The sequence below is a fragment of the Haemaphysalis longicornis genome, unplaced genomic scaffold (assembly GCF_048455015.1).
Source record: "Haemaphysalis longicornis isolate Haplotype H1 unplaced genomic scaffold, Haemaphysalis longicornis Haplotype H1 scaffold_1, whole genome shotgun sequence".
Lineage (NCBI taxonomy): Eukaryota > Metazoa > Arthropoda > Arachnida > Ixodida > Ixodidae > Haemaphysalis > Haemaphysalis longicornis.
The window spans coordinates 276826913-276846382 of NW_027526203.1; the positions used below are offsets into that span (position 1 = coordinate 276826913).

General features: G+C 48.9%; 1 protein-coding gene across 5 annotated transcripts in view; it reads left to right on the forward strand.

Moving 5' to 3' along the window:
- The first annotated feature begins 3501 nt into the window (after positions 1-3501).
- The window catches only part of LOC144146528 (uncharacterized), a 62188-nt gene continuing 46219 nt past the window's right edge, over positions 3502-19470 (forward strand). Inside the window, exons 1-4 of one of the 5 annotated variants that reach the window (XM_077678479.1) lie at positions 3502-3624; positions 6927-7049; positions 13960-14223; positions 14370-15958. In XM_077678479.1, the coding sequence (XP_077534605.1) occupies positions 3622-3624; positions 6927-7049; positions 13960-14223; positions 14370-15958 (1979 nt within the window). In that variant the 5' untranslated portion in view covers positions 3502-3621. Of the gene's footprint in view, positions 3625-4494; positions 4778-5241; positions 5459-6926; positions 7050-13959; positions 14224-14369; positions 15959-19470 lie in introns of those variants that run through there. The other 4 variants (XM_077678499.1, XM_077678473.1, XM_077678485.1 and 1 more) reach the window with 4 other exon arrangements.

Consider the following 19470-nt stretch of genomic DNA (forward strand, 5'->3'; position numbering starts at 1 on the left):
CTAAAACCCCGAACGTTCCAAGTCCAAATGTTCAACATTTTATAGATGGATTGTCAAGGTTCACGCATTCACACACCGACGGCGACACCAAGGCATTCGTAAAAAAAAAACAAAAAAACAACAACAAAAAAACAACACCACAACACTTTTGACATTGGATTAAAAGGCCAGTTACACACTTGCACCTGCTGCTATTTTTTGCTAGTACTGAATTGACAAAAACGGTTGTACACTTGCTGTGGCTCCAGTGTCGGAACCACTTTACAGGAGGAGGTGGGGGCATTGCCCTGACTATCTTGGCAGGCGCATCGCACACAACACAGGACCTTTTTCCCGTCATTGAATATTTGCGGGCACGCCTCTCCATCGACACCCTTTCAGGCGCAACAATTATCTGGGGTAAGCCTCGTTCGTCGGGCGCGTCCGCTGTTCCAGCAGGACGCTCAACAGTGCGAGACAAGAAAAGATGCCTGAGAAATGCAGGGTCCCCTACAGGTGCTTTGTCTGACTGCGTTGTCTTTAGGGCGGGCCGTGCACCGCACTCAGCCTGCAAGCTCCAGCTCTCTCTAAAACCGAAAACCAAGTGAAAGGAGTACGCTTTCCCTGCCCTGCATTTCGTTACTGCTGTTAGCCACCTGATACTGTGTTTTTGGAGTCGGCGTGCCCGCCGCTTGTCACTCACAACTCCCAGTCGTGGCCCCGATTGGGGGCACGTCTGTTTGCTCATCAAGGGGTTCACATGATCTGCGGGTGCCAATGGGGCACCGGAACACACGAAAACAATGTCCTTTCCACCGCCCTTGCCTATACGCTCGGGGTCGTGCCTGCGCGATTGCTTATTTTCTATTTTTCCCATTTGTACTAGTGGCAGACTATAATATGGGGGCGCACACCTCCTCTCCCTCCGCCCGCATAAAAAAAAATACCACAAGGAACGAAGACGCGAGGAAAAACAAACTCCGTATGCGTGTAAAAAAAAAAAAAGAACGATGACGCGAGGAAAAACGAACGAAAACACTTGGAAAAGGAAAAGAAAAAAGAACATGTAAAGAACCTTATTACAATGTTTTAGAAACACATGTCATCATCGTCATAATCCTCAAAATTTTCGCTACTCGTCCATTCCTCTGAGTTGAACAGTTGCTCACCCTGTTTCTCCGTGCTCTTGAGCTTCTTTTTCACTTTGCTTGTCGAAGCGTCGCTGTCGGTTTGCCGGCTTGCTCTTTTTAGCTCGTCACGTGCTCTATTACACTCACTCACTCCCCCCCCCCCCCCCCCCCCTGTCCGTCCGTTTCGTCCGTGCTGGTTGCACTGTCCCCACTGTTTGTGGAGGTTATCCGCTCGTCTATGACGAGCCTGTCGTCGTCGGTTGAAGTTCCCGAAGCAGCCCCGTCGTCCTGTGCTGCGGTCGGCAGCGCGGCGTGCGCCGCCACCTTCCGCACGGCCGTCGGGTCGCTTCCGTCGTCTCCTTGCTGCGCGCTCGGCCCGCCGGGACGGAAGTCGGAGTGGGTGTCTGTCTCGTTTTAAGTGCGAATGCACTTTATAAGCGATCCCAAACCATCCACCGCCGGCGGCGGCGGCGTCGGCGTCCGCAGTGCTCCTCTATATTTAAAAAAGAAACAGCATCCGGCGCCAGGTTTCGATCCGAGGACTTTGCGGGCCGCAGCCCGACGCTCTACCGAATAAGCCACGGACGCGACGCTGATATCGGTGTCAGTAACGCGCCTTATATCTTTAACGCATTCAAACTACGTCGTCAGCGGCGTGCGTTGGCGACTCAGCGGCGTTATAGCGGCTTGATAACTGCGTGGTGTACACGTGATACTACAAACCCGATGGAAGAGATGGAAGAGAAGGCGGCGAGTCGGTGGGCTGCGGGGGCCGAGCGCAAGCGCCGCAAGCGGGCCGACAACCGTGCATTCGCACTTTCACATTCTCCCCCTCGGGGAAATGCGGGGAAATTTTGTTGAAGAGTTACTTTGGCATTCGTGGGTTGCGCATCCGTTGGAGTACCGGGGAGCCACGGTAGCCCAACCGGGAAAGGCGCGCGCCGGTGCTACAGTGAGACGCACGTTTAGTTACGGATATTGCGCAGTTCAGCATCATTTGAGGGCGTCAGATTAGGGAAGTGCGGGTACCGCAGAGACATAACTGAGGGGTAGAAATTTCAGGTAAATATCCCTTGTCCCCTTGATTCGTTTTTATGGGTGGCGAGATTTTCACGTCCCCATTCCTGCAGTTTAATCAGTTGAGCAAATACTCAGCTCTGGATTTTAGCCACCCCTGCAGTTACGACTAAAACCCTCGCTTTTGTGAAACACGGAAATACGACGACACCCCCAAATTTCCTCGCTGAAGAATTCCTGTTGAATTTTTGCCTAGACAGGTCTGCTGGTCCAACTTTCTCCATCACGAGCGCGGTACTGTCATGCTGTCGCAAGTTACCCTGCTGCGACGAACCCACCATTCGTCAGCTCCGCCTCCCACTTAAACTTCTATGAGGCAGACCTGACCGACCAGACTAACGGGACGGCCATTCCACTTTCCTGTTTCCCTCTCACCCAACTAGGCTAGAAAGACCCCTAAATCACATTTTAAGTTTCATTCATTGCCTTCTTTCTTTACGGGCTGCAGTTTTTGCCCGAACGCTGCCCTTTCTTATGTTGCGACGTGTGGCCGATTAGTCGAAAGCGAGACTTTTTCTTCATTCTAGTTTTATTTATTTCCCCGTCATCTAAACACCATAGTTACGCATCGTATACAGTGCACGCATTAATCAATAACCTCTAGTGCATTGCTAATTCCCTGCAAGAGTACGAGCGATTTCTTCAAGCCAACCACGAGGTTCGCAACCAACGGGCTTTCCGTTTGGTCGTCTCTTGCTCCAGCGTTACCATCGCCCTTACCATTACCATTGCTGATCACGGACAAGATCTGAACACTCACATCATGAACCAACCAACCTCGAACTGATTCAACCTCGAAAAAACCCAAATCAGGACTCGCGCGGAGACAGGCAGGGCCCGCTAAGGTACGCTACATCCGAAAACTGCCGAAACATACTCGTTCCAAACATGTCGGAGGCAAAAGCTAAGGGCCAAGACTTCAGACTTCCGCAGTAGTTTTATTCAAATCCCGCTCCGGCGGGGCAGGATAGGGCTGAGAGTACGAACACCTTCGTACGCTTAATTAAGAGTCCACCGCGTGCACGCACTGCGCGCACAAACATGATACTGCAGCGTCCCCTGCCCTTTCATTGCAGATTCGTCCGCCCCGCCCAGGGGACACGGAATTAATGTATGGAGAAGGTGACCGGCGAACAAACCATAGAGTTAATGAACAAACTCTCAGAAAGATGGATAGATAGATAGATAGATATACTGTTGCCGTTCCCTTTTAAACGGGTGATCGACGGGAAAACCGGATCTGGCGTTAGCTTTCTTAGCCTTCTGAGATGTCTTAGCCTCGTTACCATTGTTTCTAGCATGCTGCGCACTTTCCCGTTTCCCGCCGGCGCTCTACGTTCGCGCACGCGGACGAAGAAAGGAACAGAGAGAACGATTGCCCAGTAGCTGCACGCTTTTTGGAACGCTTTTTCCACGTAGCACTCTGCGATCGACGATGGTTAGTACATTTATTCTGCGCAATATGTTACTACTTCGACCTTACTCAATTTAGGGGTCGGAGGCATAGGAATGTTTTTAATTAACGTCAAATTCATTGCGGAAACAACGCGTCTGCGCCAGGCAGTTTCTCAAGCTTTCGCTATAATTAAGTACCGATTCCTCATAAATGTCTACGCAAGGAATCGATACTCTGTTTTTACAGTTTATGTTTAATTTAACGGGCACTGTTATTTGCTACTGATTTGTTGTGGAAGCGTGTTAGCCTCGTGTGTAATACGGGGTCAGAAAAACTGCTGAGCCTGGCTGGTTTGCGGCTCCTAACGTTTGTAGAATTTGCTTTAGTAATCCTGCATTTCTTTTGTTTATGCTAGCGTAATGTAAATGTATGTTGCTAACCTGAAATTTGCTTCAAGAGAGGTTTCTGTTGCGTGTTTTCGGTTTGCTCGTTTCTGTTTACAATGGCGGGTGCTTTGTTCGCGGTGGCGCATTTTTTCAGCGTAAAATCTCGCCTCAGCTTTTTTATTCTGGTTTGCGGTAACGTAGTAACAACTTCAGTTTCCTATAAATTTCTGCGAATGTGGTTTTTGCTGGCGCTAGCTCGGCGTTCCAAATGTACCACAAGCACTCATATCGGATGCCTGGTGTCTCATGCATCTTTGAGTGTCTGATATGTACCACGAACAAGTTCGGGTTCGTAACTTCGCGATCGTGTTGCATTTGGTAATTTCTGTGCATTCGAACTGGTAATCCCCGCTTCGAACGCGTTTACTAATGCTGCTAATGCCCATAAAAAAAAGGAAGAGGGGGGGAGGAGGGCTTCACGGCTGACAGCCATGATGCCAGCCTTGTTCTACTCCATCGCCACGTCGTTGGCGTCGCTAGCGTCGCTAGTGTGTGACGTAAAGTGTGCAGCGTGGCATGTAGACTGGTAGCTCCAGTTTAGATGCGCTAATTATGCTTGTTTATTGACGGCGGTTGATAAATTTAATTAGCGTAAGCTACCTTCAGGCCTTGATAGCGTAATAATTTAGTGTCAAACTGACACTGTATGCTGCGAAGACGAGTATTTTGTCACGGTTCTAAGCCTACAAGCTAAGCCTCTCAACTGCGTTTGTCATTCTGGTGCGTTGGTTAATCGCGCAATGGCCGAGGTGAGTGCTCCGATTTAAAATGTTTAACTGTCGGTACTTCGTTATTATAGGTTACAATTACTGATACACCGTACGGGCTAACGGCTCCTTTCACGTTTCAATGCGTTAAGTTTTTTTTTCCGTTTACTGCGTTGTGACGATTTTTTAATAGCTTGGAATTTGCGTTAGCGTCCTCACGCTGCATATTGCCCGTTTTACTCGTTCGTTTTGCTTGCTCGTGCTATCGTTAGTGGTAGCCTATTTATCGAGCGTAAAGTCTAGACGCAGGTTCTGTGGCGTAGTAAGCCTTCCTTATGTGCTACGGATTTTCGATAACAGTCTATTTGGTACAATTGTGCTTTTGGAATACGGCATGCGATTTCCTTTTTCTGCATTCGAAGTGGTTCAGTCATGCTTCCCGCCTCAAGCGCAAAAGTACCTAGGCTGATTTCTAGGGGCTCGTAGCCTCGTTCACCCATCTGCGTCGGCGAGCGGCTCTTGCTCATACAAAGCAACAAGTGCTGTCAAATGCGCGTTCGTCGCTGCCTGTAGGGACCGTGGAACACGCTTTGAGAATAGACGATTGTTAGTGCATTTAATGCGCATGAAAAGTTTTCTATCACCTAGAACTTCAGGTGGCGTAATCGATTTGTATAGCTTCACGTTCGCCTTAAATTCCAGGACCCCGCGTCTTCTGTTCGAGTAAGTTTCCTCGTGGTTTATTAGACGTCCTGTTGATGCATGCTTTCCCGCGCTATAACTGTGACTAAAGTGCCGCCTTCAAGTAAAATGCTGAAATGTCGCTTCCGTTTGTAATCGTATGCTGATTCCTGCTATTTGCTACTGATTGCTCAGTACGAAGTGCGTTAGATTCTCGGCTCTTGTCCCATTTGCGCGCCTTGCTTGATTTAATTGATCTTACCGTAATGCACGGCTCTTGTCCCATTTGCGCGCCTCGCTTGATTATAGCTCTTTAAATTGATCTTACCATAATTAAGTGGTACCTGTTATTAGCTGGGAATTTGCGTTCAGGCAAGTTTTTCTGCTGCCCCTATCGTAATGCTCTGCCGGTTCTAGACTTCTTTACCTCGGCGCGGTTAGTACAATAATTTAGCTTAATATTGTCTTTACAGACTGTGAGTGTTGTGAGCTACTAGAAACATAGTTCTAAACCTCATCAAATCGATAGCGTTGGCCTATTCCGACAACCAAAAAATAGTTTGCTGGGTGCCTGGGCACATTGACATTCTGGGGAATGAAATTGCTGATAGATTGGCTGGTAAGGCCGCAGTCCTGAGTGGCATAGACATATCGCAGGCCCCCCATACCAGGACATGAAGCGACTTCTACAAAGAAAACTCCGGCAACAGTGGCAACAGGAATGGGATGAGCAAATCCTTAACAAATTACATTTAATAAAACCACAGTTGGGAGACTTACTGAAATATCTACATGCAGACTGAGAATTGGCCACATGTATGGTACTGATTCTTACCTATCAGCCAGCACACAACCATCAGAATGTTACAGATGTGGAGGACGGCTCTCAGTTCTCCATATTGAATGTTCAGGATTTGAGGACGCTAGACGTCGTCACTTTCCCGAGATGTATTAATATGCCATGCCCCTACACCCATCACTATTTTTAGCAGATGAACCTATGTTTCTCATGAATCGCCTTTAACTTACATTCAAGATATTGGATTTTTAAAACTTATTACCTACCGCACGTAATTCCAAGATGGTATACGCCAGGATCTTTACATTTTTTGATAACGTTTTAGACTGAGGGCCTTTTACCTCATACCAATGATTTATTTTTTAGCTTCCTCACATACTTTCCAATTGTATTTTACTGACTGAAAGACCACTCACTCTGACATGGCGCTCTTTGGCCTCGATGCCCTTGTGCCATGAAAACATGCAAAGTGTTGTCGCTGCTTCCGTATTTTAGTTTGGCATGAATTATGGCATTTAGTGGTGTCAAATTCTCGCCAAACGAGTTATGTCGAGCACACACACTCTCGCGGTTGACCTATGTGGCGGTTGGCAAGTTCGGAACATTTTGAACCGTGCTGTTTGCGTGCTTTCTGCCTGAAGTGCATAATTAGAATCGTCTCATTGAATTCCTGCAAGAATTTTGAATTTCTTTTGTTGGTTGTCATTCCAGGCTTTGCAAGTCAGAATGGCGAACCCGCGGGAAATAGGACAGGAAGAGCTGCACAATCGACTAAAGAAGCTTCGGGAACAAAAGGAGATCATAACGACTGTTATAGAGGACTTGGTGCGAAGGGTAAGTTTTCATTTCTGTGCCTACTGTGGGTGGGGGGGCACAGTTTGCTACTGCGATTGGCTGATTGCAGAAGGAAACTAGGGGAAATTAGTGTATTCCTGTGGTGTGCCAAGAGTAGCTGCCCTGCTGTCAGTAACAAGGGAAATGTGATGTGAGCTGAGTAGTAGTCCTGGTCGTCATTCTGCATCCCATGCTGGTGCACAGGAGGTTTACACTCCACTGACTCTGGCGTCGAGTGGGTTTATGCATTCGTCTTCTTGCACTAATGTGGAAGAGCATACATTTGGTCCTGAGGAGTCTGCACTTCATTATTCTGCTCGTCATGTCTGTGTGGAGCGAGAACAATCGCCGCAGTTGGTCACAAGGATCATGGTGGGTATTTGGCTCGTCATTCCACTGGTGAGCAGCAGCGGTGAAGGGCCACTGTCCCCGTTCACGAGCACCTCAGTAGTTGCCAAATGTACAACAGTCATAACAGCGATGTGTCGACGAAAAAAAAAAAAAAAAAGCTAGTGCACACATATCTGATCAAATGATGGTCTAGCATTTTTATCTCATTATAGCAAATTGTTGGAGGCAGTTACGGTCATCCCACTCTTCAGTGATGTCATCCACAACCCTTCTCCCTCGGAGGGATAAGGCCACCTGCTCCGGAGTAAAATGAGGAGGGGTTTCAGTTGCTGTTTTCCAGGCAAGGCCTAATGCTATCGCTTCAAATTTGGGAAAGGAAAATCGTGAGCGGCAGTGACCCAATCCAGACTGTCATTTATCCTGCCACAACTCTCCCCATCAATTCTCGCCTCACTAGAATGAGGACCAGATTTCAGAAGAAAGCAGCTTCGTATCCCATGAGGAACCCCTAGCCCACGACTCTTGGGATGGATGCTAGGAGCAGCCCTTACTGGAAGGGCGACTACTCACCAGCGACTTTCCCGCACTGTTGTGGGAATGTAGCTACTTTCTTGTACTGAACTTGTGACGCTACAAGCCCAATTTGAGCAATTGGCTAATGACGGACATGTCTACCAAATATTTAGGTAGTTTGTTTTGTGAGCTTCAGAACTTGTAATGTTTCAAATAAAAAACAACTCTATTTTGTGGCCATAAGGCATTTAAATAAACGGTAGCCTACAGTGCAGTAATGTAGGGGAAATCAACCTGAGTCGGAGGTGAACGTGGTGCAAATGTTGTGCTATCTGAGAGGCTCCCGCAACAGGGTGACAGCTTCTGAAGACGAAAGAATTGTGAATAAGTTGAGCCTGCCATTCTCCTAAAAGGTGCTAAGAGTTTAGGTGAGATCAGGTCGTCGAATTCTTATCATTTTCATGACCAAAAGCAATCCTGAAAACAGTGTCTAATAACCTTATGCTTCAGAATTCAAAAGAAAGTAGCGTTACTTTTTCCCTAGCGAGACTCTTAGTTATTGGAGGGAGTTTGGTTCATTAGAAAGATCTGTTTGTCCCAATAACAATACCAGTTTAGTCACAAATGTTTAGCAAATAGTCCAGGTACTGAAGGGACAGACAGCCGATTTTTGTGGAATACATGGCGTCTGGCTCATATGAAAGCCAGCCTTCTATACACTGGGTAGCCGCAAGGAATTTCTAAACAAACGGGCCGAAATAGTTATAATTTTGCACTAAAATTCTTCAAGTCTGAAAAGTGGCGACACGTAGTGTCTAAACGGGACACTACGTTATGTGTGCACGCAACTCCGTCAGTTTCATTGCACGATTCCAAAGCTGCATAAAGGAATAGTAAAGGTTGCACATTATTGTTGTTTTAGCTGGGTGCAAGTTTTTTAAAACACCTCTTTTAATCTCGCGTGCAGTTAAAGTAAAAAGCGGTTCAAAATGTGTTGCTGCAAGGCTCGCTGTCATGGTTTCCTCTTGGCCGGACACAAATGGCTGGTAGTTCTAAAGATTCACATTTCAAAAGTTCTAGAGTGCTATCAGGTTAAGGTGTTTTAAGTGATGCCCTTTTTCATTTAACCTTAATACTAATTGTTTATGATAAACCTCTGTGCGGGGGCTGTCTGGGGCCCAGGGACGAGCACTTTGACATCCCAGCTTGCCCAAATGATGCCAGAGTCATAGTGAGTGTCTTCGCATTGTTTGTTGTTGGTTATCTGATGGAAGGCATCTTGCGAGTCCACAAAAATTGTGCCTGTATGGATGCACCCTGATAGCACGATGCAAATTGGTTGCCGCGTTCAATGGTTTGTGTGGTAACGTGAAGTTCAACCTGGCTATGGTACGGAGAAGTCTGCCAAAAGCAGCAGTGCTACAATTCTTTTTACTTATTCGTAAGCCAGCATTGTAGATGGCATGATCTTTTCAGGAAAAATTTAGAGCCCTTCCACTGCTGTGAAGATGGACAAGCAGCGAAGCTGTATTGGTGGTTTTGATTGATTGTAGGGTTTAACGCGCCGACGCAACGCAGGCGATGAGGCGCGCCGTAGTGGAGGGCTCCGGATTAATTTTGACCACCTGGGGATCTTTAACGTGCGCCGAAATCTCGTACACACGGGCGTTTTTGCTTTTCGCCTCCATCAGAAAAGCGGCCGCCGCGGCCGGGAATCGAACCCGCGACCTCGTGCTCAGCAGCGCAACGCCTTAGCCACTGAGCCACCGCGGCGGGTTGTATTGGTGGTTAACTATTGTGATTTATGTATGGTGACTTACTATATCGACTGAATAAAGAGGCATGCACTGTTGTAATTCAGGTATTTAACATTTTTAGTTAGCTTTAGTGCTGTCTATTTGTAAATGTTAGTGGAACTGCTTGAGGCAGGAGCACCTGTGACATTAAAAACTGGGCAAAAGGGAAGCGTTAAAGCACACTGGTTTGTTCGTGTGTTTTCCACATTTACAAACAAGCTTAAAAAAAAATGTACTCGTGCTTTGCTGAAACTGGCTTAACAAATAGACAGTAGAGATCTTCAGTGAGCAAGGTGTTGGACCTCTGGGTCCTCCAGCTGCGGCGCGATACTCGGGAAGCGGAGCGACACGTTTTGATAGGATGAGGCTTTAATATAATCTCTAGAAAAAGCAGGTGCGAGCTGGCGCAGCCACGAGAGCATGCGACAGCTCGTGAGAACCAGAATGAAAGGATGATTAGCGTCGTCTGCTGCAATGGTGATGAAACGGAAGAAGTCACAACAGTCTCCCCCGCCAACAGATGGCGGTAGGTGGCTTCCACAGGGTGGAATATATAGGCGCGGAAGAGTTGACGCTGGGCTAACGTACTGTGCTGGACGTGACGATGCCATTGTGTCCGTTGATGAAATCTTTTCTTTCCGAAAGTACACAGTTGTCTTGGACACTCAGTTTTGTTGAGTATCATACTGTCTTTCTTCAATAAGTCTGCCTGTTCCTTGGTTACAGGTAAAATTTCCAACCATCGACCCTCCAACATCCACAAAGCGCTTTCTCGCCATTGGTGTTTATACCGTCGAACTTGTTGCACCTTAGGAGGAGTCCCCAGCATTTTGCAATCCAGGCCCACCTCGTGGAGTTCGGAGCGATAAGGGTTTCGGGGCCAAGGAAGTTCTCTGCAAACAAAAACTTTTGTTGGCAGGTGTCGAATCTCAAGGAAATGCAGGGTTTTGCAGCCTGCTTTTTGAGTTTTTCTTCTTGAAGTTGTTGGCGTTTCAACTGCTGTTCTCGTGTTCCGTGTCTGCAGGCCGAAATTTTTCTCTTGACACTTCCCTCCGGGCTCGTTATGATGTCTGCTGGCTTGTGCTCTCTTCGTTTTTAGTTTGTGTCATTTAGACTCAGTTGGTTTTATGCACGTTCGCTCACGTTTCAAGTTTTTTTGACTGCTCGGGGGAGTGCTGGAGGTTCTTGGGCACGGACGAGTAGGTATCCAAACGCGTGTTACGAGGTCCCAGCACTCTTCGGGTTCCGGGAGGCGAGCAGAAGGTTTTTTCCGGCAACATTAGTCCTTGTTCTAAGGTGGCAACTACAACAGGGTCGTTGCTGGCCGGATTACAAAAGTTCGTGGAAGCTTCTTGTAAGATCTCTTTCCTTGTTCTCCATCGTTTCTTCATTAGTGTCAGCTCCTATGAGCGGATCGCTCGTACACATGGAGTATTGCGGTAGTCGGTCTGCCTGTGGGTAGTGGTTTTCGGTGGGTTGAAAGTGGTGCTTCAAGGTAGCCATCATGAGGACAGGACTCGAAGTAGCTCCAAAAGGCGCCCTAGTCATTTTCCACGCATCTAAGTAGGGTAGCGGGTGGTGTAGTTGTGGGGATGTCCACTTCTCTTTCTTCGTGGTGTTTTGCTTGCATTGTGGCAGCACCGAATTGCTGCCCGTCACTCTTCCTTCTTGGGTCTTGACTCTGATGCTTTCAACGTCCCAGAAATGAGGGAAACGTTTTTGAGACCACTCTATCTTAGACAGACGATCGCAGCACAACAGCACTGGCACACTGAATGACATCGGCTGCTGCAGGCAATGGGGCTTGTACAGTCCATCCTAATGTTTTCTCCATGACTTTCAGCTTTCCGTGCACAGGTTTTACGGTATCCGTTACCAGCGCCCAGTAATAGTCCGATCCGACGAGGACCGCAATCTGGCTGCCCTGCGCTCCCTCTACAGAGAGGGCATTCGCATCAAGGTGCACCTCATTCACAGCCGTTAAAACTCTCTTTCCTGGTACGGGAATATTTTCGCTCCATATCGTGTCCACTTACAACGCTTCTATAGAAATTGGACGCTTCCTGTTTGCAGCTAGGAAGAGGATTTGCACCTTTTGCATCATTTTCTGCGTATGTTGACCTCCGAACACGCCTACGGTCAACATTTCCTCGCCCAGTGGTTCGCAGCCGAGTCTTTCAGAAGCACTGGCTGCAATGAAGCTCCGCTGGCTTCCTCCATCGAAGAGAACTTGGTAGTGCCCTGATGTCGCGCCTGCTATTGTGGCTGAGAGAGTCTGCAGCAGCACGACGGAGCCTGCTTGTCTCGCAACCATGTTGACCGGTGCAGACGTCACGTTCTCCATGTCGTTGTTAGTGCTGTCTGCGGGGCACACGGATCCTGCGTGCCTCTCGTGCGCTTGCCACACTTTAGCTGGCTTCTGCAATCTCTCGCCAAGTGACCCTTCTTGAGACAACGGAAGCATCGTCCAGCTTTGGCGAGAGTCTCCTTTTTGCACGAAAGGCTCAGTGCTTCGGCAGAGTGCGTTCCAGAGTGGCAAAACAAGCACTGCTGTGGCTGCTCGCTGTGCCTTGCAAAGCAGAGGTCGTTGGAAAGCTGCGTTTTCGTCCATCTTCTGAGGTTTGATGAATTTTCTGTGTGGCGTGTTCAGCAACACAAGGTGTTTACTTCTTGCAGAAGTAACCTTGACAAAAGGTGGCTTCTGTATTTTCCATGCTACCGTATCCACCGCGTGCACAGTGCCCTAAAATGAAATCTGTGCTTGTTTACGCCACTCTTGGATTTGTTGCACCATTCCTAACAAACACCATAGGGCAATTTAAAGGGCACCAGCATACAGCAGCAGGGGTGTGCGCAAGAGCCGTGTTTCTTGTTCTGCCTAGTGCATTACCCCTAGGCAAAACAAAATGCGATTGACAGACAACACGACAGGAGACTGAACGAATGCTGTTCTCCTCTCTTACGTGAATCGCTTTCAGTGATGACTTCCTTGGGGTGAGCTGTTAATATTGCCGATTGAGTAGTTCTGAACGACCAAACTGAACTATAGTTTATACCACAAGCTGCATGCAGTACTGTGGAGGCTACATTGTTGTCAATAAAGCGCCCACTGAGGGCGCCTAACTCACCGTGAAGGGGGTTTTGAAAGGACCTTTCAGTCTCCCCTCTCGGCAGGTGGAACCGCAAGGCCCCGACGCCTCGTCTCGCTTTCCCTCGCGGTGAGTTAGGCGCCCTCAGTGGGCGCTTTATTGACGACAATGTAGCTTCCACAGTACTGCATGCAGTTTTGTGGTATGAACTATATAGAGGTCCCACTGCAATCACCCCGTCGTGTTCCTTGGCAGTGGCTTAGGTCGGCAGTGGTGAATTGCACAAATAAGATTCTGCGACTTCATACAGAAATCACCAAAAAGTGGTTGAGTCGCCACTATATATTTTCTTTAATACCTCGATTATTTGTTTGATGTGATAACTTTTGTCATTGTTATCAGGACAAAGCAGTCTATTGAATGAACCAATTTTTTATTTTGTCTTCATGGCCCCTTTAAGGCTTTCACAACCATGCTGCCTAGCAGTAGCTTCAAGCTGAAGATGAGCATCATGCTTTTTAGCACTTCAGTGCATAGTTTGGTAATTAACATTGCCACAAAATGATGTTATTTCTTTGAACAATCACTGTGCCCTGGTGCTGTAAATGTAGGGCACGACATCATCTTTTGTAAAACAAAGGTCGTTCTGAAATAGCTTATGTGATTGTGCTTCTTAGGTAGCACTGATGCAATATATGGGGAAGAAAAATTTCTAGAGTGGCAAATAAAATTCAGAGCTGAAAGTGTAACAGTAGAATAGCTGTGGCATTAAGAAAGTTTAAGCTGCCCTAATGTGCATAGAAGTGTTGACTTTATTTGTGGTGCATTTGAAGTTGCTTGTCATGGTGAGGGACAGCAGGTTTATCAGGCGAGCATTTATTTCACACGAAATGTGTTTACTGGGTTTGGGCAAGCAACGACTCCCATCTGTACCTACCAGTGAATCAGACTGGGCTACAAGGTAATGTTATATGTTTCAGTGCCTTGTGCTAAACTTCGTAGCTCGTTAATGGGATTTCTAAGTATTATTTTTGCCGAGTAGGCATATTTCAACCTGTGACTGAAGAAGCTGTCTAGGCATTTTATTACTAGATTTGAAGTTGAGGCATTTCAGGTAAGTGCTGTGCCGGCATAAACAATTAGCCCTTATCTCTTTCGCAGGTGGAACTGGCTGCAAGCCGTGCAGCAAATGTGACGAGCATTAGTGAATTCCTTTGCCACTTTGTGACTGCTACTGGCTCGATGGACCGGTTGTACATGAAGATGTTCCAGGCTCATGTCCTCCTCACACAGGAAGATGTCTTTGCTGTGAGCCCCGATTATCTAAGGGCCCCTATGGCGATTACATATTCATTCCAAGACTTCAACGATCAGATCTATGCCCAACGTGCTGCACTTGAAGCTCCTGGCTCCCTTCCATCAATTGTAAGTATAATGCTTGGTGGGTGTAGTGTTTTCTAAAAGGATGCTTAGAATACTGCTAGGAGTCCACTCGTCACATCATTGAATGCATCAGGCACATTTAAAGTAAGTGTGCTTTGCCTGCTTTTTCTTTTGCTTTTGTTTTCCAGTCCCGTCCACCTTCTGTTGCATCGCCACACTTGTCCGTCTGCGATGAAATGCTTGGCTCTCGCTCTGTCCAGTCGCTGCCACCACAGAGTGAACCGCAAGCTGTGGCCCTGTCGCTCAACTCGCCAGGGTATGCAGCTCCTGGAGGGCGGCAGCCGGTCTCGGCCCCACCCGGAGCCCCAGAGCCAGTGATGGAGGGTGGCCCCGGAACTCAGCCTCTGCTTGCATCACAGCAACCTCTGGGGTGGCGTGACTGTGAACCACAGCAGGATTTCACGGTGCCACCAGCACACTCACTCCAACCAGCGATGGCAGCTGGCCCCGGAACTCGGTCTCTATTTGCAGCATCACAGCAACCTCTGGGGTATCGCAACGGTGAACCACAGCAGGAGTTCATGGTGCCACCAGCACTCTCGATGGAAAGTGGCCCCGGAACTCGGCCTCTACTTCCAGCATCACAGCAACCTCTGGGGTATCGCAGTTGTGAACCACAGCAGGAGTTCATGGTGCCATCAGCACGCTCGCTCCAGTCAGTGATGGAAGGTGGCCCCGGAACTCGGCCTCTACTTCCAGCATCACAGCAACCTCTGGGGTATCACAACGGTGAACCACAGCAGGAGTCTATGGTGCCTCCAGTGGCAGTGGGCACAGGTCATGTTCCTGTGGCCAAGCTTCCATCGCCCACGCTGGGGTACGAGAGTCCTGCTGCCCAGCTCATGTCAGGTCATGGTGCTTTTCCTGAGCTTTCGTCGCCACTTCCACCGGTGCACAAGAGTCCCAAAGCCCCATTTGTGTCGGGTCCTAGCGCCCTGCCGGAGATGCTGTCCCCACCCACCCAAGAATACATGAAAAGTGGGACCCAGTTTGTGTCAGGTTCTGGTCGCTTGCCCGAGTTCTCAATGCCACCACCGCCGTACACAAGCACTGGAGCCCAGCTCGCTACAGAACCGAAGCTGACCACAGCACAGACAGATCGTGCCCCAGCATCGGCCACCAAGCACACGGGTCCCATGGCACCGCCCGCTGGCGGGGCCGAAGCTGGGCGTGTTGAGATGTCCAGCTGCAGTGCCACACCACGTGCTGAAGCCCCCGAGCGAGCAGGGCCCACAGCCGAGGGTGTGGCACCTCCTGTGCAGTCGGCCAGCAGCGCACCGCAGAAGCCTGCTGAGGGGGCCATCAAGGAGGACGTCCGTGACCGAGGGGATGCCTGCTCGCTGCTGGCTGAAGCGGATCGAGTGAGCAACAACAATTGCAGCCAGCCCCAGGGAGAGGGGAAGCCAGCCGGCAAGAAGGCCACTGTGTCTGTGCCTCCAGGCTTCACAGCTTTGCACAGGCAACTACCGCGCATCGTGACCGACATGAAGGCCTTCTTGCCTGACAAACAGCAGCAGCACCTGGAGAGTGTGATGGCAGGCAGCGTCAAGTCGCAGTCCCCCAGCGACTACGAGCGCTTCACCATTCCACCGGCTGACACTAAGGTCATCGGGACCACACAGAAGGTGGTCCTCTCATTTTACAAGTCTCCTTCAGAGTTTTGGCTCCAGCTGGAGTCCTCTGGAAAAGTGCTGGATGGTCTGCTGAACGAGTTGGGGTAAGTTTCTTGTTTGTCTTTTTTAATCAGCAGAAAGCCAACTATAGTTGTTCACAGGCCAAGAACGGGCTACATCAAGCGCCTTCGCAATTGAGAATTAATTTTCTAATGCCGCTGCTTCTGCACTAATTAATTAAAGGGACACTGAAGTGATATGTAAACATTGCGGGATTACTAGCACAAATTGTAGTCTGGAGTCCCCAGGTCATGTTTCGACCACTCTGGGCGCGTTTACGCGATTTTATTTAGTAGAAAAATTAATTCGAAAATGCTGTCCTCCTCTCTTTACGCTCGCCCATTTTCTGTGGAATTTTCGTGTGACGTCGGGAGGAGCCGAGCTCGCAATGGACCTCTCCCTGTATGTAAACAACGTGACGTCACTAAGCGCACGTGCGCGACGGGTGGCGCCTGCTGGCGGCCGCGAAGTGAGGTGGCGGTTGGCAGAAAGCTCCTGCGCCGACGGCCCGGCCTGGCCGCGCGGCGCCCGAAAGGAACGATGTGCCGTTGGTTCGGGCCGTCACTGGCTTCCCACATTGCAGGTGGGGGTCTAGCTATCCTAGCTGTGGCCGTCGCACCTCCATATAGCTTTCCGCATCTACCACCTCCGCAACACTTTCGTTTACCGTACGGTCAACTGAACGGCGACGCTTTCGGATAATCAGTGCGCGGCAGAACAGCCTAAACGAGTCATTCTGAAGGTTGGTGCTGTTGCGACGCATCCCTAAATGTTTTTTAAGATTCTTTGTGTTCGGACACATACCAAGGAAAGCTAATTTATTGTTGCTTTCGAGGTCCGCTTAAGCTAAGGCGGTGCCTCAGGCAGCTAAACGCTCCCTGTTCTTGGTCTCTTTGCGTCGCCCGGAGAGTGGCGTACACACGATTTCATGTCGAGGGGAAAAAGGAAAGGTAAAGCATGAAAGGATTAAATAGTAAAATAAGCAGCAATGAAACGAAAATATGAAGAGCAAAAGGCAAAAATTATTCCAATAAAAATATCGCGATGATGTCGTTCTCTACGAGATTGACCGATTGTTTTTTACCTTTACCCCAGTGAAATCTCGAAATGGTTCATCGTCATTGTGATAGTAACATAGCAGCCACTTATGGTTAGTGCGTATATCTTGCGACAGTGCACTGAAATATTTTCGGTAGTCATTATTTCATGGTAGTCAAAGTTAGTGTCCATGTACGCCCGCTGCATACGCCAGCGTCGGGAGGCCGCAACAAATGAATACATTCACCGAGTCTGTTCGCTAAGGGCAAACGTACATTTTTCGAGTTGCGTCAGCGGCCCATCTCGCCCCGAAGGCACGATGCTACATGTGAGCACGGCAAGCATCTCAGTTTTCCGGCATCCTCAAGGCAAAATATAATTGATCAAGGTAAAAATTTATTGCACTTACAAGAAATGAATTTCGTTCGTCTTGAACAGATCCCCCCATAAGATCACACTTGTCGTTGTCGATCTGGCGGCAGGCGGCTATCGCGGATCCCTTGTCGAAACATTTATTTCGCGTCGCCTAATTCAGCTAGGTTAGGCATTCATTGTGTTTTTAATACAGTGCTCTACCTCCTCATAACATGACAATATTTCGCAGCAAGAAAATTTCCGTCTGCCCCCTCCTCTCCCCCCCCCCCCCCCCCCCCTATTTCACTTGAGCAAATTTCTGCTGGTGCTGCATGATCGCAGATGGTTCATAAACAGTATCATTTCATTGCACGCATCAGCGCGGACTGCCAATGTAGATGGTATGACTGCGCTTTGGAGAACAGCTGAAGTTCGAGAATGCGAAATGTTGCTACGAGTAAGAGCAGACTATGTCGCTGGTTTGGCTGCCAGCCTCTTCGGCACATAGCGCGCATCCACAACACACGCCGAATTTACCTCTGTGGGGACTCCGAAAAGTCTGATGCCGCTGATTTTGCTCGCAAAATTTGGGTAGCCGAGAGCACAGCAGCCCACCGGCATCAGAAAAGCCAATACGTAAACAAAAATTCCACTTTTGCGCGCGTCTAAATCAGCCTCACTGCATACGCGCCGCGCGCCGGTCCGAATGTTTTGCCAACCACCCTCCCAGCCACACCCAGCACGTGCGATTTCCGTGACGTCACGGCCACCGCGTGACGTACCCCGGGAGAGGTCCATTGGCTGCGCTACTGCACGGCTCCCCGGCCTTCAGACAGAGTCAGTCGGCCCAGCATTTCGTCCGCCGGCCGCCGACGGGTCGTCGCAATTCGTTCGCTCAGTTGAAACGAAGCCAGGACACGTTTGTGAATGGAAGAATGTGCCTCTCTTTACTTGGTTAGTTTGTACACTGCATCTAGCTCCAAGTCAAGGTCGCTTCACACAAGCGCTGCACAAGCGCACATGCGACGCTTCGCTGACTGGTACGCCAGTAGGAAAATATAAGGCCTCTTGAAGGCGGGACAAGAGTCAGCGAAGTCAATATAGGTACTAAGGAAATAAAATCAACTGATATTTTTACCGTACAGCGTAAAACTAGGGTGCGGGAAGCACTTTTTTGCGCTGGGCGAACAAGCACAGCGGCCAGCAGCACGACTACGCATCTGCGAACGCTTTTCCGTCTAAGAAATGCAATTGCTAGACGTGAGATATTGTGGAAACTTGGGGTATGCTTACTGCACGAGCGCAAAACAACAAATAGTCACCTAAGCTGCTTGGAATGCTAAAACTAAATAAAAGTGTAAACTGGTTATACATTATATACCTTATATTTCCAAGGTCGGCAGCGCTCACCCGTGGCCGAGTGGTTTGGAGCGCTACGTATGTCAGCGCAAGTGTTTTGCTAGTCACAAGTTCGAATCCCCGCGGGTACATGCTTTTTTTTTTATAAGTTAACTTTTTCGTTTTCCGCCGATGTTTTCTATACTGAGTTCACCTTTTTTTGGGCGCAACGTTCGTTGCTCCACGAACTAATTCACAGAACGCGCGCAGGCTGGCACTGGCGCGCTAGCGAGTTCTCGTTGGCGTGCTGTTGCCATAAGCACCGACTGCTTGTGGGCAGTGGGCACAGGCCAGAATCAACAGACCCTTGGCCTAGTGCGAACACGCTTTTTACGATACAGGCATGAGTGAGGCAAGCTCCAAATATAGGGGAAAAGCGCATGGCATTTGAGCGTCTGCGGGGACGCGGAGGGCATCATGCACTGCGTAGGCCTCGGCTAGTGAATGCTACGATTCCAAGCCGTCCTGGGAGGCTTATCTTATGCATTTTACAGCCGACAAAATGGCAGAAGCGCGGCACGATGATTACTGAGATATTGAGAATGCCCATCCAACAACGCCATTGGTTGTGTTTTACAGAACCGAAACCGAAACCGAAACTTGTTTGATTGCTAACCTTGGGCATCATCCAATCACGGTGCCCCCTCCTCCCAACGTCACAGCCTTAGTTGGTGCGGCCGCCGCAAACCGCGCATGCTAGTTTTTCTTCTTTCGCGCTTTGTAAAATATTTACCGATTTGTCAACCGGATAAACGATGAAAAGTGT